The 22,416-nt window shown below is 47.2% G+C and overlaps 1 protein-coding gene across 1 annotated transcript in view; it reads right to left on the bottom strand.

Annotated features, from left to right (window-relative positions):
• LOC104300222 (sucrase-isomaltase, intestinal) overlaps positions 1 to 22,416 on the bottom strand; it is a 57,983-nt gene that overhangs the window by 19,235 nt on the left and 16,332 nt on the right. Inside the window, exons 7-14 of the mRNA XM_054172856.1 lie at positions 19,916 to 20,087; positions 14,992 to 15,091; positions 13,345 to 13,457; positions 11,913 to 12,038; positions 10,238 to 10,369; positions 9,687 to 9,806; positions 7,075 to 7,188; positions 4,333 to 4,417 (exon numbers count right to left, since the gene is read on the bottom strand). Coding sequence (XP_054028831.1) covers positions 4,333 to 4,417; positions 7,075 to 7,188; positions 9,687 to 9,806; positions 10,238 to 10,369; positions 11,913 to 12,038; positions 13,345 to 13,457; positions 14,992 to 15,091; positions 19,916 to 20,087 — 962 coding nt within the window. The remainder of the gene's footprint in view (positions 1 to 4,332; positions 4,418 to 7,074; positions 7,189 to 9,686; positions 9,807 to 10,237; positions 10,370 to 11,912; positions 12,039 to 13,344; positions 13,458 to 14,991; positions 15,092 to 19,915; positions 20,088 to 22,416) is intronic.

The following is a 22,416-nucleotide window of genomic DNA, read 5'->3' as shown; positions in this document are numbered from 1 at the left end:
TTCCCTGTTGTTTGGGTTTGTTTGTTTTTTTTTTGGGTGGGGGTGGTTGGTTTGCTTTGCTTTGGCTTTTCCCCTGCTTGGAAGAGATCAAAAATAAAGCTGAACTCAACTATTTTTTTTGGGGGGGGGGGGGGTTTGGATGGGATTTTTTTGCAGGTGGTTTTCTTTTTTTCCCCCCATTTAGAACAGAAGGGGAGGGGGGGGTGGGGGGGTGGAAATAAAAATTGAACTCAACTCTTTTTTTCCCCAATGATTTCTTTCTTTCATTTACCTTTTTTTTATTGCTTATTTTTCCACATTTCCACCATTCTGCTCTCGTTGCTATTTCAATCGCCTTTCCTTTTTGCTCCAATCCATTCCGAAAGGTTTTCCCTTTAAGTTTCCTTTTGGAACCTGTTCAAATTTGTGGCTGAAATTTCCTTTTTTAATCCACTTTTCGGAAATGCAACTTTCTATTCCAGGGGCACACCTGGTTGGACACCTGCCCCCTCTCCACTTCATTTTGCACTGCATTTTTGTTTGTTGTTTTTTTTTTTTTAAAGGCAGTTTTTCACTTTGATTTTTTTCAATTGAAATTTTAATTTCATTTTTAAACCTTTTTTTTTTTTTTCCAATTTCCCTGCTTACATTTCTTTTTTTTGTTTGTTTTTTTTTGTTTGTTTTTTTAAATTTTCATTGTAAATTCACTTCCCCCGGACGCCTTTTCCGCTCCACTTCCCCCGGCGCCTTTTCCACTCCACTTCCCCCGGCGCCTTTTCCGCTCCACGTCCCCCGGCGCCTTTTCCGCTCCACGTCCCCCGGCGCCTTTTCCACTCCACGTCCCCCGGCGCCTTTTCCACTCCACTTCCCCCAGCGCCTTTTCCACTCCACTTCCCCCAGCGCCTTTTCCACTCCACGTCCCCCCAACCCCTTTTCCACTCCACGTCCCCCCGACGCCTTTTCCACTCCACGTCCCCCCGACGCCTTTTCCACTCCACGTCCCCCGGCGCCTTTTCCACTCCACTTCCCCCAGCGCCTTTTCCACTCCACTTCCCCCAGCGCCTTTTCCACTCCACGTCCCCCCGACCCCTTTTCCACTCCACGTCCCCCCGACGCCTTTTCCACTCCACGTCCCCCCGACGCCTTTTCCACTCCACGTCCCCCAGCGCCTTTTCCACTCCATGTCCCCCCGACGCCTTTTCCACTCCATGTCCCCCCGACGCCTTTTCCACTCCACTTCCCCCAGCGCCTTTTCCACTCCATGTCCCCCCGACGCCTTTTCCACTCCACTTCCCCCGACGCCTTTTCCACTCCACGTCCCCCCGACCCCTTTTCCACTCCACGTCCCCCCGACGCCTTTTCCACTCCACGTCCCCCCGACGCCTTTTCCACTCCACGTCCCCCGGCGCCTTTTCCACTCCACTTCCCCCGGCGCCTTTTCCACTCCACGTCCCCCGACGCCTTTTCCACTCCACGTCCCCCCGATGCCTTTTCCACTCCACGTCCCCCCGACGCCTTTTCCACTCCACTTCCCCCGACGCCTTTTCCACTCCACGTCCCCCCGACGCGTTTTCCGCTCCACGTCCCCCCAACGCCTTTTCCGCTCCACGTCCCCCCGGCGCCTTTTCCGCTCCACGTCCCCCCGGCGCCTTTTCCGCTCCACGTCCCCCGGCGCCTTTTCCGCTCCACGTCCCCCGGCGCCTTTTCCGCTCCACGTCCCCCGGCGCCTTTTCCGCTCCACGTCCCCCGGCGCCTTTTCCACTCCACTTCCCCCGGCGCCTTTTCCACTCCACGTCCCCCGACGCCTTTTCCACTCCACGTCCCCCCGATGCCTTTTCCACTCCACGTCCCCCCGACGCCTTTTCCACTCCACTTCCCCCGACGCCTTTTCCACTCCACGTCCCCCCGACGCGTTTTCCGCTCCACGTCCCCCCAACGCCTTTTCCGCTCCACGTCCCCCCGGCGCCTTTTCCGCTCCACGTCCCCCGGCGCCTTTTCCGCTCCACGTCCCCCCGGCGCCTTTTCCGCTCCACGTCCCCCGGCGCCTTTTCCACTCCACGTCCCCCGGCGCCTTTTCCACTCCACGTCCCCCGGCGCCTTTTCCGGTCCACGTCCCCCGGCGCCTTTTCCGGTCCACGTCCCCCGGCGCCTTTTCCGGTCCACGTCCCCCAGCGCCTTTTCCACTCCACTTCCCCCAGCGCCTTTTCCACTCCACTTCCCCCAGCGCCTTTTCCACTCCACTTCCCCCAGCGCCTTTTCCACTCCACGTCCCCCAGCGCCTTTTTGTGACCGTTTGAGGCTCTGCCTTTAAGACCAAACAGTGCTGGGACACTCTGGCTAAATGTTTTGGGTACTAGAACCAAAACATTCTGATATTCTAAACGAATTTCATTGGTGGATAGACAAAATGCAGCTTTAGATTGTGGAGCAGTTGGAATTTTTTTCCCTCCATTCAGTTTGGTTTGGGAGTTGGGGGAGTTTGGGTTTCAGCCTGTTCTCCCTGCCTGCTTCTTCGAGAACTGCTGGAGTTGGCCTTCAGATAAGCAAACACTAATCCTGCATGGGCTTTTGAAGCTTGCTAACAACTCTTTCCCTTAGTAAGTTGCCTTTCTCTCTCTCTAACCCCTTTTTGGGGAAAAAGGGAGGTAAGGGGGAGAGAGGGGGTTACAGGGAGGGGATCCCTCCCTGGGGAGGGATTTTTGTTGTGTTATTTCTCTTTGCTGTATATTTCTGTGTATATATTGTAAATCCCTGGATAGATTGTGTTATACATAACCTGCTTTCCATATGTGCTTGTAAATATATAGCCTTGCTCTTCCACTGGGCTAGCTGTGGTTTCTTACTCTGTGGAGGAAGGAGAGCTAAGCCCTCTCTCAACCCACCACACTTTTCAACTTCACTTTCTACAATGGCTTTTCAACTTCACTTGTTTACATTTTATTTTTCATTTCTTTTCTAACCTTTTTAAAAAATTCATCTTTCTTTTAATTTAAAAATGCATTTAATTTAATTTTTAATTGAATTTTTAAAATACATTTTGAATGGACTTGTTTACATTTATTTTTAAATTTCTTTTCTAATTTTTTAATTTCATTATAAAATTTAAGTCTCCATTTCATTTTTTAATGTATTTTTAATTTAATTTTTAAAGTTCCTTTTAAATTTAATTTTAAAAGTTCCCTTTAAATTTAATTTTTAAAGTTCCTTTTTAATTTATTTTTTAAATTTACTTGCTCAAATTTAATTTTTAATTTCATTTTAAAAATGCATTTTAAAATTTCACTTTAAAATTTAATTTTCCATTTCATTTCTAATGCATTTTTAAATTTACTTGATTAAATTTCCTTTTTCATTTATTTTCTAATTTTTAAATTTCATTTTAAAATTTAAGTCTCCATTTCATTTTAAAATGTATTTTTAATTTGTTTTTTTAGTTCCTTTAAAATTTATTTTTAAATTTATTTTTTAATTTTCTTGCTTAAATTTAATTTTAAATTTTATTTTAAAAATGCATTTTAAAATTTCACTTTAAAATTTAATTTTCCATTTCATTTCTAATGTATTTTTAAATTTATTTAATTAAATTTCCTTTTAAATTTATTTTCTATTTTTTCATGTAATTTTTAATTTTTAAATGTATTTTTAAATGTATTTTAAAATTTACTTTTAAAATTTCATTTTTTAATGTATTCATTTTGTTTACTTGATTAAATTTCATTCTTAATTTATTTTCTAACTTTAAAAAATTTTCATTTTCAATTTAATTTTAAAATGCATTTTTAAATGTATTTTAAAATTTACTTTTAAAATTTCATTTTCCATTTCATTTTTTAATGTATTATTTTCATTTACTTGATTAAATTTCATTCTTAATTTATTTTCTAACTTTAAAAAAATTTCATTTTCTATTTAATTTTTAAATGTATTTTTAAATGTATTTTAAAATTTACTTTTAAAATTTCATTTTCAATTTAATTTTTTAATGTATTCTTTTCATTTACTTGATTAAATTTCATTCTTAATTTATTTTCTAACTTTAAAAAAAATTAATTTTCAATTTAATTTTCAAATGTATTTTAAAATTTACTTTAAAAATTTCACTTTCAATTGCATTTTTAGTGTATTCTTTTTGTTTACTTGATTAAATTTCATTCTTAATTTATTTTCTAACTTTTAAAAAATTTCATTTTCAATTTCATTTTCAAATGTATTTTTAAATGTATTTTAAAATTTACTTTTAAAATTTCATTTTCAATTTCATTTTTTAATGTATTTTTAATTTCCTTTTTAAAAAAAAATATTTTTTGTTTTTGGGGTTTTTTTGGCTCACATCTAAAGGCAGCCAGGACTTACGTGGTGTGAAGGGAGGGTAGTTGTATTCATTATCCTCACAACCTTTAGTTGAGCCTTCCAGTAAATTAGTAGGTTCATTCATATCCTGAAAAAAGAGGGGGGGGAGGGAGGGGGGGGGGAAGAGTCACAAATTCCAATTTCACACAAATTCCAATGTCACAAATTTGGGCTTCTGTGGTTTGTTTTTTTTCCTTCAACCAACATTTCCTGGCCTTTCAGCCAAACACCTCCCTACAAACTTACTTAACAGGAAGGAACCAGTTCAGTGCAGCTCAATGCAACTCAATGCAGCTCAATTCAACTCAAGTAAATGCAACTCAATGCAACCCAAGGCAGCACAACTCAATGCAACTCAGTGCAGCTCAACTCGGCTCAATTCAACTAAAGTCAACTCAACATAGCTCAACAAAGGTCAATTCAACTCAAGTCAATGCAATGCAACTCAACTTAATGCAACACAACTCAACTCAATGCAGCTCAACTCAACACAGTTCAATTCAACTCAACTCAATGCAGCTCAATTCAACTCAACACAACTCAACTCAGCGCAGCTCAATTCAACGCAACACAATCCACTGCAACTCATCTAAATGCAGCTCAATTCAACTCAACTCAATGCAGCTCAACTCAAAGCAGCTCAATTCAACTCAACTGAACACAGCTCAATTCAACTCAACACAACTCAAAGCAGCTCAATTCAAGTCAACGCAGCGCAACTCAACGCAGCGCAGCGCAACTCAACGCAGCGCAACTCAACGCAGCGCAGCGCAACTCAACTCAGCACAGCGCAGATGTATTCAACTCAACTGAATGCAAGTCAATGCAACACAATTCAACTCAACACAAAGCAACTCAATGCAACTCATCTCAATGCAACGCAGATCAATACACCTCAAGTCAACACAACTGAACCCAGCTCAATTCACCTGAACTCAACACAACTCAAGTCAGTTCAACACAATCCAATGCAACTCATCTCAATGCAGCTCCATTCAACTCAACGCAACACAACTCAATGCATCTCAACTCAACGCAGCTCAATTCAACTCAAGTCAACTCAATGCAACTCCAATGCAGGTCAAGTCAACTCATCTCACTTCAAGGCAACTCAGCGCAGCTCAACTCAACTCAATTCAACTCAAGTCAACTCAACGCATCTCAACTCAATGCAGCTCAATTCAACTCAAGCCAACGCAATGCAACTCGATGCAATGCAACTCAACGCAGCTCAACTCAACTCATCTCAATGCAGCTCAATTCTACTCAACTCAATGCAGCTCAATTCAACTCAAGCCAATGCAATACAACTCAACTCAATGCAACTCAAGTCAAAGCAACTCAACCCAGCACAGCTCAATTCAACACGGCTCAATTCAACTCAACTCAATGCAGCTCAATTCAACTCAACTGAACACAGCTAAATTCAACTCAAGTCAGTGCAGATTAATTCAATTCAACTGAATGCAACTCAAGTCAATGCAACACAACACAACTCAATGCAACTCAGTGCAGCTCAATTCAACTCAACTCAACGCATCTCAATGCAATGCAGATCAATTCAACTCAACACAACTCAACCCAGCTCAATTCACCTGAACTCAACACAACTCAACTCAAGTCAATGCAACACAGTCCAATGCAACTCATCTCAATGCAGCTCAATTCAACTCAACTCAACGCATCTCAATGCAATGCAGATCAATTCAACTCAAGTCAACACAACTCAACCCAGCTCAATTCACCTGAACTCAACACAACTCAACTCAATGCAACACAAGTCAATGCAACACAATCCAATGCAACTCATCTCAACCCAGCTCAATTCAACTGAACTCAACACAAGTCAATGCAACACAATCCAATGCAACTCATCTCAATGCAGCTCAATTCAACTCAACGCAACAAAACTCAATGCAGCTCAAGTCAACTCAATTGAGCTCAGCTGAGCTCAAGTCAACTCAACACACTGCAGCTCAGTTCAATGCAACTCAACTCAATGCAACTCAGCTCAAATTCATCCTAACATCCAATCTGAATCTCCCCACTTCTAGTTTTGCTCCATCCCCCCCAGTCCTATCCCTCCCTGACACCCTCAAAAGTCCCTCCCCAGCTTTCTTGGAGTCCCCTGCAGATCCTGGAAGGCCACAAGAAGGTCTCCTGGGAGCTTTCTTCTCTCCAGACTGCACAACCCCAACTCTCTCAGCCTGTCCTCAGAGCAGAGCAGCTTCAGCCCTCTGCTCATCCTCATGGCCTTTCTCTGGACACCTTCCAGCACCTCCAGATCCTTCCTGGCACAGAGGCTCCAGAACTGGCCCCAGAGCTGCACCTGTGGTCTCAGCAGAGTGGAGCAGAGGGGCAGAATCCCCTCCCTGGCCCTGCTGGCCACACTTCTCTTGCTGCAGCCCAGGCTCTGCTTGGCTTTCTGGGCTGCCAGTGCTCCCTGCTGGCTCCTGCTGAGCTTCTCCTCCCCCAGCACCCCCAAGGCCCTTCCCGTAGGCCCCCTTCAGATACTGGAAGGTCAGTTCTGGGATGAAAGTGAATGAAATAAAATCAGATGATGAATTCAATCTCACTTCTTCTGGCCAGAGCACATCAGCTGAAGGCAATTTCTATCCAAATTCCTCTGAGACAGGCCAAAAAAATCCCAAACCAAGGACTACAAATTTCACCCCAGGGCAGCAAAAGCTCTGCTCAAAAAAAGCAAGCAAGGCCCAAGCCAGGCTCAAGCCAGGCTCTACTCACGATCCAGATCCCGTCGAAGGGAACTTGGTCGTAGAAGAGTCTGCATTCCTCCAGCCACCAGTCAGAGCACTCAGGGTTGGTGAAGTCTGGGTAGACTGTGAGGCCTGGCCACACCTGGGGAAGGGGGGAAAGAGGAAGGGGAAGGGGGGAAAGAGGAAGGGGGGAAGGGGGGAAAGAGGAAGGGGGAAAGGGGGGAAAGAGGAAGGGGGAAAGAGGAAGGGGGAAAGGGGGGAAAGAGGAAGGGGGAAAGGGGGGAAAGAGGAAGGGGGAAAGGGGGGAAAGGGGGGAAAGAGGAAGGGGGAAGGGGGGAAAGAAGAAAGGGAAAAGGGAGGAAAGAAGAAGGGGGAAAGGGGGGAAAGAAGAAAGGGGGAAAGGGGGAAAGAAGAAGGGGGAAAAGGGGGAAAGAAGAAGAGGGAAAAGGGGGAAAGAAGAAGAGGGAAAAGGGGGAAAGGGGGGAAAGAGGAAGGGGGGAAGGGGGGAAAGGGGGGAAAGAGGAAGGGGGGAAGGGGGGAAAGGGGGAAAGAGGAAGGGGGGAAGGGGGGAAGGGGGGAAAGGGGGGAAAGGGGGGAACGGGGGGAAAGGGGGGAAAGGGGGGAAAGGGGGAAAGGGGAACGGGGGAAAGGGGGGAAAGGGGGGAAAGGGGGGAAAGGGGGGAAAGGGGGGAAAGGGGGGAAAGGGGGAAGGGGGAAAGAGGAAGGGGGGAAGGGGGGAAGGGGGGAAGGGGGAAAGAGGAAGGGGGGAAAGAGGAAGGGGGGAAGGGGAGAAAGAGGAAGGGGAAGGGGGTCAGGGGAGAAAGAGGAAGGGGAAGGGGGTCAGGGGGGAAAGAGGAAGGGGAAGGGGGTCAGGGGGGAAAGAGGAAGGGGAAGGGGTCAGGGGGGAAAGAAGAAGGGGAAGGGGGTCAGGGGGGAAAGAAGAAGGGGAAGGGGGTCAGGGGGGAAAGAAGAAGGGGAAGGGGGTCAGGGGGGAAAGAAGAAGGGGAAGGGGGGAAGGGGGGAAAGAGGAAGGGGAAGGGGGGAAGGGGAGAAAGAGGAAGGGGAAGGGGGGAAGGGGGAAGTTAAACCAAATCAAATTACTTTCAATTAAGTTACAGTAAATTAAGTTGAATTAAATCAAATTAAGTTTGAGTAAACTACAGTAAGTTCAGTTGAAGTCCATTAAACTAAACATAAGGCATTAAAGTAATTAAGTTGAAATAAATTAAATTAAGTTGAATGAAATTGAATTAAGCTAATTAAATTAGGTAAAGTAAATTAAGTTGAATAAAATTAAGTTAAATTAGGTTTAAATTAAACACATTCATTAAATTAGATTGAACTCAGTTGTATTCAATTGAATTAAGCTAAATTAGGGTGTGATTCCATTAAAGCAAATTCATTAAAGCAAATTCAGTCAAAATAAATTAAGTTAAATTAGATCTCAAGGAAATTAAATTAGAATTAATCAAATTAATTAATACAAAAGGAAATTAAGTTGAAATAAGTAAAATTAAGTTAAATTAGATGCAAATTAAAGTAAATCAAAGCAAATTAGGTTGGATTTAAAGCAAATTCAAGTGGCTTTAAATGAAATTCAAGCAAATTCAATTGGCCTTCAAATAAATTCAAGCAAATTCGAGCAAATTTGCCCTTTTTTGGGTCTCATCCCCTTGGCCCTCAGCCAATGCTCTAAACCTCTCTATTGTTCCCCTTGGGATTTGTCTCTGGCTTCCAACCAGAGCAGGGCAGATGGAGAGTGGAGCTCAGGAGGAGGAAGTTCTTCCCCAGGGGGGTGGTGGAACCCTGCCACAGGCTGCCCAGGGAGCTGCTTGGAGGCTCCTTCCCTGCAGATATTCAAGGTGAGGCTGGACGAGGCCCCTGGGCAGGGTTTGGTGGAGGTCCATTTGGTGTCCCCTAGGTCCATTTGGAAATGCCCAGGACTAATTGGTGGGCCCCAGGTCCATTTCATTGTCTCAAAGTCTATTTGGTGGCCCCCAAGTCTGTTTGGTGGTTCCCAGGTCCATTTGGTGGTTCCCCAGGTCTATCTGGTGGCCCCCAGCTCCTTTTTGTGCTCTCAAGTCTATTTGGTGGCCCCCAGGTCCATTTGGTGAGGCTGGACAAGGCCCCTGGGCAGGGCTTGGTTGAGGTCACCTTTGTGGAGCAGGCTTAGGACCTGCCCAAGATGTGCCCAGGAGGTGTTTTGTCTACCTGCAGCAGCATCATAAAGGACACAGAAGCTGATGGAGAGAGAGAGAGAGGCCAGAGGAGGGCACAAAGGGCTTGGAGCAGCTCTGCGGCCAGGCTGAGGGAGCTGGGGGGGGGGGGGGAGTTGGTTCAGCCTGGAGAAGACCCCCAGGGCAACTTCAGAGCTACCTGCCAGGACCTGAAGGGATCCTCCAGGAATCTCATACCACTGGCCTCAGCCCATCGACCCAACCTGTCCAGGCATCCTCTGCAGCATCCTCCTCCCCCTTCAGGAGATCCTCTCTCCCTCCCAACCCCCCAGACCCCAGCAAATTAGCCTGAAAGGAGGGAAAACGTCACCAAAACCACCCGGGGAAATCGGCTGAAAGGAGGAAAACCTTCCCCAAGCCCCAGGGAGCAGCCCCGGGGCTTGGCCCAGCCCCAGGCCGTTACCTTGCCAATCAACGGCGTGTGGCCATCGGACTCGTTCAGCCAGACGCCCCTGCTCTGCCCCCTCTGGTAGGCCAGGTACGGGGAGCCGTCAGCCATGGGAGACATGCCCACGGCGGCGTCCTGGCGGGGAGAGAGCAGCGCAGGAGAAGGTTAACCTGGACACCGTGGCGGCACAGGGGAAGGGGGAGAGGGGGGAAGGGGGAGAGGGGGGAAGGGGAGAGGGGGAAGGGGGAGAGGGGGGAAGGGGAGAGGGGGGAAGGGGAGAGGGGGGAAGGGGAAAGGAAGGGGGAAGGGGAAGGGGGAAGAGGGAAGGGGGAAGGGGAAGGGGGAAAGGAATAGAGAAGGGAACGGGAAGGGGAAAGGGGAAAGGGGAAGGGGGGAAGGGGAAGGGGGGAAGGGGAAGGGGGGAAGGGGAAGGGGGGAAGGGGAGAAGGGGAAGGGGAGGGAAAAATGCGAAGGAGGAGGGGAAAAAAAGGTGAAGCAGGAGGGGAAAAAAAGGAGAAGGAAGTGAGAAGGAAAAAGGGAGGAGGAGGAGTGGCAGGCGTGCTCACCAGCATGAGGACGTACTTCTGCCCCTGCTCGTTCAGGAAGGCTCGGAAGTTGGGCAGGTCTCTGAACCTCTCTTTGTCGTAGGTGAAATCTTTCCAATTCTCCATGTAGTCAATGTCTATGTACTGCACGTCCTGGGGAGGGACATCAGGCAGGACCTCAGCTGGTACTTGAGAGGGTCCAGCCGCCTAGGAGCCTCTCAACACACCGCCCAGAGAGGCAGCTGGCACCACCCCCTCCCCCCCACCCCTCGGCCCTTTAGCCGGATGTGGACACCCGAGGTAGCTTTAAACCTCTCCAAATGGATCCTTCTTGTGGCCACAAGAGGACGCTGCTGGCCCACGGACAGCGCTTGCTCTGCCACAGCCTCCAGCTCCTTCTCCACGGAGCTGACTGGATGCCAAAAAAACCCCAACCCAACCCAAAAACTTCTTCAGATGGAAAAATTAAGCCAAAGAAAAGGAAACTTCTTGGGATGCAAATTCGAAGCCAAAAAATCTTCTCGAAGGGGAAATTTGGAGCCAAAAAGCTTCTGGAGGTGGAAATTTTTAAGCCCAAAAAATAGTCATGAGACGAAAATTTTGATCCAAAATAGTTCATGAGATGGAAATTTTACACCAGAAACATTTTGGAGGCAGAAAGGTGAAGCTCAGACCCCCCTGGAGGCGGAAAGGTGAAGCTCAAAACCCCCCTGGAGGCGGAAAGGTGAAGCTCAGACCCCCCTGGAGGCGGAAAGGTGAAGCTCAAAACCCCCTGGAGGCGGAAAGGTGAAGCTCAGACCCCCCTGGAGGCAGAAAGGTGAAGCTCAGACCCCCCTGGAGGCGGAAAGGTGAAGCTCAGACCCCCCTGGAGGCGGAAAGGTGAAGCTCAGACCCCCTGGAGGCGGAAAGGTGAAGCTCAAACCCCCCTGGAGGCGGAAAGGTGAAGCTCAAACCCCCCTGGAGGCGGAAAGGTGAAGCTCAGACCCCCCTGGAGGCGGAAAGGTGAAGCTCAGACCCCCCTGGAGGCGGAAAGGTGAAGCTCAAAACCCCCTGGAGGCGGAAAGGTGAAGCTTAAAACCCCCTGGAGGCGGAAAGGTGAAGCTCAAAGCCCCCTGGAGGCGGAAAGGTGAAGCTCAGACCCCCCTGGAGGCGGAAAGGTGAAGCTCAAATCCCCTGGAGGCGGAAAAGTGAAGCTCAAAACCCCCTGGAGGCGGAAAAGTGAAGCTCAAAACCCCCTGGAGGCGGAAAAGTGAAGCTCAAAACCCCCTGGAGGCGGAAAAGTGAAGCTCAAACCCCCTGGAGGCGGAAAAGTGAAGCTCAAAACCCCCTGGAGGCGGAAAGGTGAAGCTCAAAACCCCCTGGAGGCGGAAAGGTGAAGCTCAAAACCCCCTGGAGGCGGAAAGGTGAAGCTCAAAACCCCCTGGAGGCGGAAAGGTGAAGCTCAAAACCCCCTGGAGGCGGAAAGGTGAAGCTCAAAACCTCCTGGAGGCGGAAAGGTGAAGCTCAAAATCATCTTGAGGTGGAAACTTGAAGCTGAAAGCCTTCTGGAGACAGAAACTAGAAGCTGAAAACCTGAAGCTGAAAACCTTCTTGAGATGGAAGTTTCCAGCTAGAAACTTTCTGGAGGAGCAACCTCACAGCCAACCCGAACAGCCCCAGGTGAGGAGGAGCAAGCCCTGAGGTGTTGTTTACTCACATAAGGGAGGTCGAGGGCTCTGTTCTGCTCCACCACAGCCTTCACCTCATCCAGGGAGGTGTAATTGTAGCGGCTCAGCTGGAAGCCCAGGGTCCAGTAGGAAGGCAACGTTGGCAGCCCAATGAACTAGGAGGGGGGAGGGGGATCAGACAGAGTGGTGTCAGCCTCCCTCCTTTGGAGTGGATTCCCTAAAGCCTCACAGTCTCAGAGCACATCAGAGGCTGGAAGTGACCTCCAGAGATCATCCAGTCCAACGCATCCCCCATGCCCCACCAGAGCAGGACCACCCAGGGTAGTCTGCAGAGGAATGCATCCAGGTGGGGTTGGAAAGTCTCCAGAGACTCCACAACCTCTCTGGGCAGCCTGCCCCAGGGCTCTGCCACCCTCACACCAAAGAAGTTTCTCCACATGTTGAGCTGAAGCCTTCTCTGTTCCAGTTTGTCTCCATTGGTCCTTGGCTTATTGCTGTGCACCACCCAGAAGAGCTTGGCCCCCTCCCCTTGCCCCCCAGCCCTCAGCTCCTGATAGACATTGATCAGATCCCTCTCAGCCTTCTCTTCTCCAGACTAAACAGCCCCAGGGCTCTCAGTCTCTCTTCGCAGGGGAGATGCTCAAGTCCCCTCAGCATCCTCCTGGCTCTCCCTTGGACTCTCCCCAGCAGGTCTCTGTCTCTCTGGAATTGGGGAGCCCAGAACTGGACACAGGATTGCAGCTGTGGTCTCAGCAGGGCAGAACAGAGGGGGAGCAGAATCTCCCCAGCCCTGCTGGCCACACTTTGCTCACTGCACCCCAGGATCCCATTGGCTCTCTTGGCCACCAGGGCACAATGCTGCCTATGCAGACCTTGCTGCCCACCAGCACTCCAAGGTATTTCTCCATGGAGCTGCTTCCTAGCAGGACAGCCTCTGCCCTGTCCTAGTGCCTGCTGTTATTCCTCCCCAGGTGCAGGACCCTGCACTTGTCCTTATTGACCTTCATGAGGTTTGCCTGCACCCAGCTCTCAGCCTATCCAGCTCTCATTGGATGCAGCACAGCCTGAGGGGGGCAGCCACCCCTCCCCTCAGTGTTGTATCATCAGAGAACTTGCTGAGAGTCCTCTCACTCCCCTCAGCCAGGCTGTTGGTAAAGATACTGAGCAAAACTGGAACCAGGATCGATCCCTGGGGAACACCACCGGCCACAGGGCTCCACAGAATGTCAGGGGTTGGAAGGGACCTCCAGAGATCATCCAGCCCCAACCTCCCCCCTTGCCAAAAGCAGGACCCCCCAGGGCAGGCCACACAGGCACACACCCAGCTGGGGCTGGAAAGTCTCCAGAGAAGGAGGCTCCACAAGCTCTCCGGGCAGCCTGCTCCAGGGCTCTGTCAGCCAGGACTGCCCTTGAGTGTCTCCAAAGCTGGAGGATGCTTTGGGCTGGTGCTCCCCAACCTACCTGGACGTACTCCTGCACCACCTGCTCCGGGGTGTCCCCAAGGAAGACATAGAAGTCCAGCACTCCCCCAGTGACTCTGTAGGTGACGGCCGGCGCCGGCTGCATGGTGACGTCTGAGAGCAGAAACAAAATCAGCTGGGGACAGCCCCAGGTGGCAGCCCCAGAGAGGTGAGAGTGAAAGAATCAGAGAGCCATGGGATCGGAGGAGCATCACAGAGGCATGGAAGCATAGAAGCAGAGAGAATCAGAGTCAAAGAGAATCAAAAGGAATCAGAGGGAATCAAAGAGAATCAAAAGGAATCAGAGGGAATCAAAGAGAATCAAAAGGAATCAGAGGGAGTCAGAATGAAAGGGAATAAAAGAATCAAAGAGAATCAGGGAATCAAAAGGCATCAAAGGGAAGCAAAGAGAATAAAAGGGAATCAAAAGGAATCAAAGTAAATCAAAGTGAATCAAAGTGCATCAGGGAATCAAAAGGTATTAAAGGGAATCAAAGGGCATCAGGGAATCAAAAGGAAGCAAAGAGAATCAAAGGGAATTAGGGAATCAGAATTAAAGGGAATAAAAGAATCAAAGGGAATCAGGGAAGCAAAGGGAATCAGGGAAGCAAAGAATCAAAGGGAAGCAAAGAATCAGGGAACAAGAGAGAACCAGAGAGAACCAAAGAATCACAGAGAATGCAAGAATCAGAGAATCATAGGATTATAGAATCATTGTCAGGCTTGGAAGGGACCTCAAGGCTCATCCAGTCCCAACCCCCCTGCCATGGGCAGGGACACCTCACAGCAGGGCAGGTTGCCCAGAGCCACATCCAGCCTGGCCTTGAACACCTCCAGGGATGAGGATGAGGCTTCCACCACCTCCCTGGGCAACCTGTGCCAGGCTCTCACCACCCTTATGGGGAACAACTTCTTCCTAACATCCAATCTGAATCTCCCCACTTCTAGTGCTGCTCCATCCCTCCCAAGTCTTATCCCTCCCTGACACCCTCAAAAGTCCCTCCCCAGCTTTCTTGGAGCCCTCTGCAGACCCTGGAAGGCCACAATGAGGTCTCCTGGGAGCCTTCTCCTCTCCAGCCTGCACAACCCCAACTCCCTCAGGCTGTGCTCACAGCAGAGCAGCTCCAGCCCTCTGCTCCTCCTCGTGGCCCTTCCCTGGACACCTTGCAGCCCCTCCAGAGCCTTCCTGGCACAGAGGCTCCAGAGCTGGCCCCCGAGCTGCAGCTGTGGTCTCAGCAGAGTGGAGCAGAGGGGCAGAATCCGCTCCCTGCCCTGCTGGCCACACTTCTCTTGCTGCAGCCCAGGCTCTGCTTGGCTCTCTGGGCTGCAAGTGCTCCCTGCTGGCTCCTGCTGAGCTTCTCCTCCCCCAGCACCCCTAAGGCCTTTCCTTCAGGGCTGCTTTCCAGCCAGTCCCTGCCTGACCTATAGCCATGCCTGGGCTTGCCCTGCCCCTGCTGCAGGACCTTGCCCTTGGTCTGGTTGAAGCTCCTGAGACACCAACCAACCAAAAAAGCAGTCAAGGAAGCCCCAAAACCCTCCCTGGAGCTTGCAGCACTTCTTTGGGCTTCAAAAGTCTGTTGCCCCACACACACCCTGCAGTGTTTTCCAACCCAAACCTCCTCTGGGGGTTTTTGTTTGTTTTCCTTACCCATGGCATTGCTGTTCATCAAGAAGACCCCGAGAGAGGCTCCACTTTCATCCTCCAAGCACAGGAAGAAGGTCTGAGCTCCATATAAATTCTCTACATTCTTCAAGGGGGAAAAAAAAAAAAACCAACAGCCAAAGGAGAGAATTTGGATTAAAAACCAAAACAAAAATCACAAAACATAGCTAAAACAAATTAAATCACTAAATACATTAAACAAAAACTAACCCCCAAAAATCCTGCATCAAAATTCCTCCAGTGTGGCCAGAAGGAGCCTGGGGGAGCTCAGGGGACTGAGGCTCTCCTGGAGGGGAAAGACTTCAGGCTGCTAAAATTCTGTGGCAGGCCCAAATGTGGGGGAATGGAGCCCAAATCTGGGGACTCTGGGTGAAACTTTGGTGGAATTTAGCTCAAGTCTAACCAAAATCCACCTGAAAATTGGGAAGACTTAAGTCCAAATTTGGGGAAGCCACCTGAAAAATTTGGGGCAATTTCCCTCAAATCTGAAGACATTCAGCTGAATTTTTTGGGGGGGAAATTTCCTTCAAAACTGACAAAAATCCACCTGAATAAATTGGGGGAAATTTACCTCAAGTCTAACAAAATCCACCTGAAAATTTGGAGGAATTTACCTTAAATCTGAGGAAATCCACCTGAAAATTTGGTGGCATTTAGCTCAAATCTAACCAAAATCCACCTGAAAATTGGGAAGACTCGAGCCCAAATTTGGGGAAGCCACCTGAAAAATTTGGGGCAATTTCCCTCAAATCATTAAGCTGAATTTTTTTGGAGGGAGTTCACCTCAAATCTAACAAAATCCACCTGAAAAATTTGGAGGAATTTATCTGAAATCCGAGGAAATCCATCTGAAAATTTGGTGGAATTTACCTCAACACTGACAAAATCCACCTGAAAAAAAATCAGGGAATTTTCCTCAAATCTAACAAAATCCACCTGAAAAATCTGGGGGAGATCAAATCTGAAGAAATGCAGCTGAAAGTTTTGGGGGAAATTTACCTCAAGTCTAACAAAATCCACCTGAAATTTGGGGAAATTTACCTCAAATCTGACCAAAATCAACTAGAAAATTTGGAAGACTTGAGCCCAAATTTGGGGAATCCACCTGAAAATCTGGGAGCAATTTCCCTCAAAGCTGAAGAAATGCAGCAGAAAATTTTTTGGGGGAAATTTCCCTCAAAACTGACAAAAATCCACCTGAATAAATTGGGGAAATTTACCTCAAGTCTAACAAAATCCACCTGAAAATCTGGAGGAATTCACCTTAAATCTGAGGAAATCCACCTGAAAATTTGGTGGAATTTACCTCAACACTGACCAAAATCAACTAGAAAATTTGGAAGAACTGAGCCCAAATTTGGGGAATCCATCAAAATTCCTCCAGTGTGGCCAGAAGGAGCCTGGGGGAGCTCAGGGGACTGAGGCTCTCCTGGAGGGGAAAGACTTCAGGCTGCTAAAATTCTGTGGCAGGCCCAAATGTGGGGGAATGGAGCCCAAATCTGGGGACTCTGGGTGAAAATTTGGAGGAATTTAGCTCAAGTCTAACCAAAATCCACCTGAAAATTGGGAAGACTTGAGCCCAAATCTGGGGAAGCCACCTGAAAAATTTGGGGCAATTTCCCTCAAATCTGAAGAAATTCAGCTGAATTTTTTGGGGGGAAAATTTCCCTCAAAACTGACAAAAATCCACCTGAATAAATTGGGGGAAATTTACCTCAAGTCTAACAAAATCCACCTGAAAATTTGGAGGAATTTACCTTAAATCTGAGGAAATCCACCTGAAAATTTGGTGGCATTTAGCTCAAATCTAACAAAAATCCACCTGAAAATTGGGAAGACTCGAGCCCAAATTTGGGGCAGGCACCTGAAAAATTTGGGGCAATTTCCCTCAAATCATTAAGCTGAATTTTTTTTGGAGGGAGTTTACCTCAAATCTAACAAAATCCACCTGAAAAATTTGGAGGAATTTATCTGAAATCCGAGGAAATCCATCTGAAAATTTGGTGGAATTTACCTCAACACTGACAAAATCCACCTGAAAAAAAATCAGGGAATTTTCCTCAAATCTAACAAAATCCACCTGAAAAATCTGGGGGAGATCAAATCTGAAGAAATGCAGCTGAAAGTTTTGGGGGAAATTTACCTCAAGTCTAACAAAATCCACCTGAAATTTGGGGAAATTTACCTCAAATCTGACCAAAATCAACTAGAAAATTTGGAAGACTTGAGCCCAAATTTGGGGAATCCACCTGAAAATCTGGGAGCAATTTCCCTCAAAGCTGAAGAAATGCAGCTGAAATTTTTTGGGGGGAAATTTCCCTCAAAACTGACAAAAATCCACCTGAATAAATTGGGGAAATTTACCTCAAGTCTAACAAAATCCACCTGAAAATCTGGAGGAATTCACCTTAAATCTGAGGAAATCCACCTGAAAATTTGGTGGGATTCACCTCAACACTGACCAAAATCAACTAGAAAATTTGGAAGAACTGAGCCCAAATTTGGGGAATCCATCAAAATTCCTCCAGTGTGGCCAGAAGGAGCCTGGGGGAGCTCAGGGGACTGAGGCTCTCCTGGAGGGGAAAGACTTCAGGCTGCTAAAATTCTGTGGCAGGCCCAAAGGTGGGGGAATGGAGCCCAAATCTGGGGACTCTGGGTGAAACTTTGGTGGAATTTAGCTCAAGTCTAACCAAAATCCACCTGAAAATTGGGAAGACTTAAGTCCAAATTTGGGGAAGCCACCTGAAAAATTTGGGGCAATTTCCCTCAAATCTGAAGACATTCAGCTGAATTTTTTGGGGGGGAAATTTCCTTCAAAACTGACAAAAATCCACCTGAATAAATTGGGGGAAATTTACCTCAAGTCTAACAAAATCCACCTGAAAATTTGGAGGAATTTACCTTAAATCTGAGGAAATCCACCTGAAAATTTGGTGGCATTTAGCTCAAATCTAACCAAAATCCACCTGAAAATTGGGAAGACTCGAGCCCAAATTTGGGGAAGCCACCTGAAAAATTTGGGGCAATTTCCCTCAAATCATTAAGCTGAATTTTTTTGGAGGGAGTTCACCTCAAAACTGACAAAAATCCACCTGAAAAATTTGGAGGAATTTATCTGAAATCCGAGGAAATCCATCTGAAAATTTGGTGGAATTTACCTCAACACTGACAAAATCCACCTGAAAAAAAATCAGGGAATTTTCCTCAAATCTAACAAAATCCACCTGAAAAATGTGGGGGAATTTAGATCAAATCTGAAGAAATGCAGCTGAAAGTTTTGGGGGAAATTTACCTCAAGTCTAACAAAATCCACCTGAAATTTGGGGGAATTTACCTCAAAACTGACCAAAATCAACTAGAAAATGTGGAAGACTTGAGCCCAAATTTGGGGAATCCACCTGAAAATCTGGGAGCAATTTCCCTCAAAGCTGAAGAAATGCAGCAGAAAATTTTTTGGGGGAAATTTCCCTCAAAACTGACAAAAATCCACCTGAATAAATTGGGGAAATTTACCTCAAGTCTAACAAAATCCACCTGAAAATCTGGAGGAATTCACCTTAAATCTGAGGAAATCCACCTGAAAATTTGGTGGAATTTACCTCAAAACTGACCAAAATCAACTAGAAAATTTGGAAGAACTGAGCCCAAATTTGGGGAATCCATCAAAATTCCTCCAGTGTGGCCAGAAGGAGCCTGGGGGAGCTCAGGGGACTGAGGCTCTCCTGGAGGGGAAAGACTTCAGGCTGCTAAAATTCTGTGGCAGGCCCAAATGTGGGGGAATGGAGCCCAAATCTGGGGACTCTGGGTGAAAATTTGGTGGAATTTAGCTCAGATCTAACAAAAATCCACCTGAAAACTGGGAAGACTTGGGCCCAAATCTGGGGAAGCCACCTGAAAATCTGGGGCAATTTACCTGAAAGACATTCAGCTGAAATTTTGGGAGGCATTTCTCTCAAATCTAACAAAATCCACCTGAACATTTGGGAGACTTGACCCCAAATTGGGGGAATCCACCTGAAAAAAATTGGGGGAATTTCTCTCAAATCTGTGGAAATCCACCTGGGAAAAAAAAAAAACCCAAACCTGGGAGGACTGAGTCCAAATTCTGGGGACTCCACCTGGGAACCTGGGGGAGTTTGCCTCAGATTTGAGAAAACCTCCACATCTGAAGGAATTGACCTAAATGTCTGGGGGGGACATTTCAGAGCACCCCAGAATGGCTCAGGCTGGGAGGGAGCTCAGAGCTCATCTCCTCCAACCTCCCTGCCGGGCCCAGGGACACCTCGCAACAAGACTCAGCAGCTCCAGGCCTCATCCCTGGAGGTGTTCAAGGCCAGGCTGGGGGTGGCTGTGAGCAGCCTGCTCTGCTGTGAGGAGTCCCTGCCCATGGCAGGGGGCTTGGAGCTGGATGAGCCTTGAGGTCTCTTCCAGCCCTGACAATTCTGTGATTCATCCAACCTGGCCTTGAGCACCCCCCATGCAGGAGGCATCCACAGCCTCCCAGGGCAGCCTCTTCCAGAGTCTCACCACTCCCACTTCTTCCTCAGCTCCATTCTCACCCTCCTCTCCCTCAGCTTCAAACCCTTCCCCCTTGGCCTGTCTCCAGATGCCCTCCGCAGAAGTCCCTCCACAGCCTTCCTGCAGGATCCCTTCAGCTACTGGGAAGGCAGCTCCGAGGTCCCCCCCTGGAGCCTTCTCCAGGCCTCAGCAGATCATAGAACTGTTAGGGTTGGAAGGGACCTCGAGGACCCTCCAGTCCCAACCCCCCTGCCGTGGGTGGGGACCCCTCCCACCGGAGCAGGCTGCCCAGAGCCGCCTCCAGCCTGGCCTCCTTAGAGCTCCAACCACGGCCAGAGCCCCGAATTTCCCTGGCTGAAAAGGGGGGAAAGCGCTCAGCTGGAGGAGTTACCGCAGAAGGATTGGTGCCCCTGGTGAATATGGGCCAGACCCTCCAGTTGAGGTCGTGCTGGTACCGCTTGTGGATCTGCTCTCCCACCCCGTAGATGTTGCCGCTGGGCAGCCTGATGGAGAGCTGCAGGAACTGGTTGGCGTAGACCAGAGGACCGATGGTGGTGTCAAAGCTGGAGAAACACCAGAAGGGGGCAGAAAAAATGTGGGTCAGGAAGGTTAGGTCCTTTGGGTAGCACCAAGATCCCCACCCCGAGACCCCCAGGCCTTTACAGCAGCAGGGTTGGACACCGCTGGGTGCTGTCTGTTTGGGCACTTGGCCAAAACAGGTCAGTAGAGGTTGGGGGGAATTGAGTTTAGGTCACTTCACTTCACCTCAATTCAATTCAATTCAATTCAACTCAACAATTCAGTTCACTTCAATTCAAGCCAATCCAATTCAGTTCACCTCAATTCACTTCAGTTCAACTCAATTCAGTTCACTTCAACTCAGCTCAATTCAATTCAGTTCACTTCAATTCAAGCCAATCCAATTCAGTTTAGTTCAGTTCAATTCAGTTCACCTGAATTCAATTCAGTTCACTTCAGTTCAACTCAGCTCAATTCAATTCAGTTTCGTTCAATTAAATTCAGTTCACCTCAATTCAGTTCAGTTCACCTCAATTCAAGCCAATCCAATTCAGTTTAGTTCAGTTCAATTTAGTTCACCTGAATTCAATTCAGTTCACTTCAATTCAACTCAGCTCAATTCAATTCAAGGCAATCCAATTTAGTTTAGTTCAATTCAATTCAGTTCAACTCAATTCAGTCCAGTTCAATTCAGTCCACTTCAATTCAAGCCAATCCAATTCAGTTTAGTTCAGTTCAATTCAGTTCACCTGAATTCAATTCAGTTCAACTCAGCTCAATTCAATTCAGTTCACTTCAATTCAAGCCAATCCAATTCAGTTTAGTTCAGTTCACTTCAGTTCACCTCAATTCAATTCAGTTCACTTCAGTTCAAGCCAATCCAATTCAGTTTAGTTCAGTTCAATTCAGTTCACCTGAATTCAATTCAGTTCAACTCAGCTCAATTCAATTCAGTTCACTTCAATTCAAGCCAATCCAATTCAGTTTAGTTCAGTTCACTTCAGTTCACCTCAATTCAATTCAGTTCACTTCAATTCAAGCCAATCCAATTCAGTTTAGTTCAGTTCAATTCAGTTCACCTGAATTCAATTCAGTTCAACTCAGCTCAATTCAATTCAGTTCACTTCAATTCAAGCCAATCCAATTCAGTTTAGTTCAGTTCAATTCAGTTCACCTGAATTCAATTCAGTTCACTTCAGTTCAATTCAACTCAGCTCAATTCAATTCAAGGCAATCCAATTTAGTTTAGTTCAATTCAATTCAGTTCAACTCAATTCAGTCCAGTTCAATTCAGTCCACTTCAATTCAAGCCAATCCAATTCAGTTTAGTTCAGTTCAATTCAGTTCACCTGAATTCAATTCAGTTCAACTCAGCTCAATTCAATTCAGTTCACTTCAATTCAAGCCAATCCAATTCAGTTTAGTTCAGTTCACTTCAGTTCAGCTCAATTCAATTCAGTTCACTTCAGTTCAACTCAGCTCAATTCAATTCAGTTTCGTTCAATTAAATTCAGTTCACCTCAATTCAGTTCAGTTCACCTCAATTCAAGCCAATCCAATTCAGTTTAGTTCAGTTCAATTCAGTTCACCTGAATTCACTTCAGTTCACTTCAATTCAGTTCAATTCAACTCAGCTCAATTCAATTCAAGGCAATCCAATTTAGTTTAGTTCAATTCAATTCAGTTCAACTCAATTCAGTCCAGTTCAATTCAGTTCAATTCAAGCCAATCCAATTCAGTTTCAGTTCAATTTAGTTCACCTGAATTCAATTCAGTTCACTTCAGTTCACCTGAATTCAATTCAGTTCAACTCAATTCAGTTCACTTCAGTTCAACTCAGCTCAATTCACTTCAGTTCACTTCAATTCAAGCCAATCCAATTCAGTTTAGTTCAGTTCAATTCAGTTCAACTGAATTCAATCCAATCCAGTTCGGTTCCATTCCATTCCATTTATTTAATCCAACTCAATAGACTCAAATCTAAATCAATTCCATGTTATTTATTGATTGATTCCATGTATTCAATTTCATTCACAGACTGAGGAGGTGCCACCACTCCTCCCAGCTTGGTGCCAGCAGCCAAGTGGCTGTCAGTGCCCTCTGTGCCCTCATCCAAGTCCTTGATGAGTCCTGGTCCCAGTAATGACTCTTGAGGGACTACACTGAATATAGCCCTCCAGCTACACCCTGCCCCCTTGGCCACCACTCTCTGACTGCCTTCCTTCAACCACTTGGCCTCCAACTAGACCCTGTCCCAACTAGACCCTGTCCCAACTAGACCCTGTCCCATTGGCCACCAGTCTCTGACTGCCTTCCTTCAACCACTTGGCCTCCAACTAGACCCTGTCCCAACTAGACCCTGTCCCAACTAGA

Source organism: Dryobates pubescens, chromosome 25, assembly GCF_014839835.1.
Source record: "Dryobates pubescens isolate bDryPub1 chromosome 25, bDryPub1.pri, whole genome shotgun sequence".
In the NCBI taxonomy this organism is placed as follows: Eukaryota; Metazoa; Chordata; class Aves; order Piciformes; family Picidae; genus Dryobates; species Dryobates pubescens.
The sequence above is the reverse complement of the archived record's forward strand: the minus strand, read 5'-3'. Positions and strand labels throughout refer to the sequence as shown.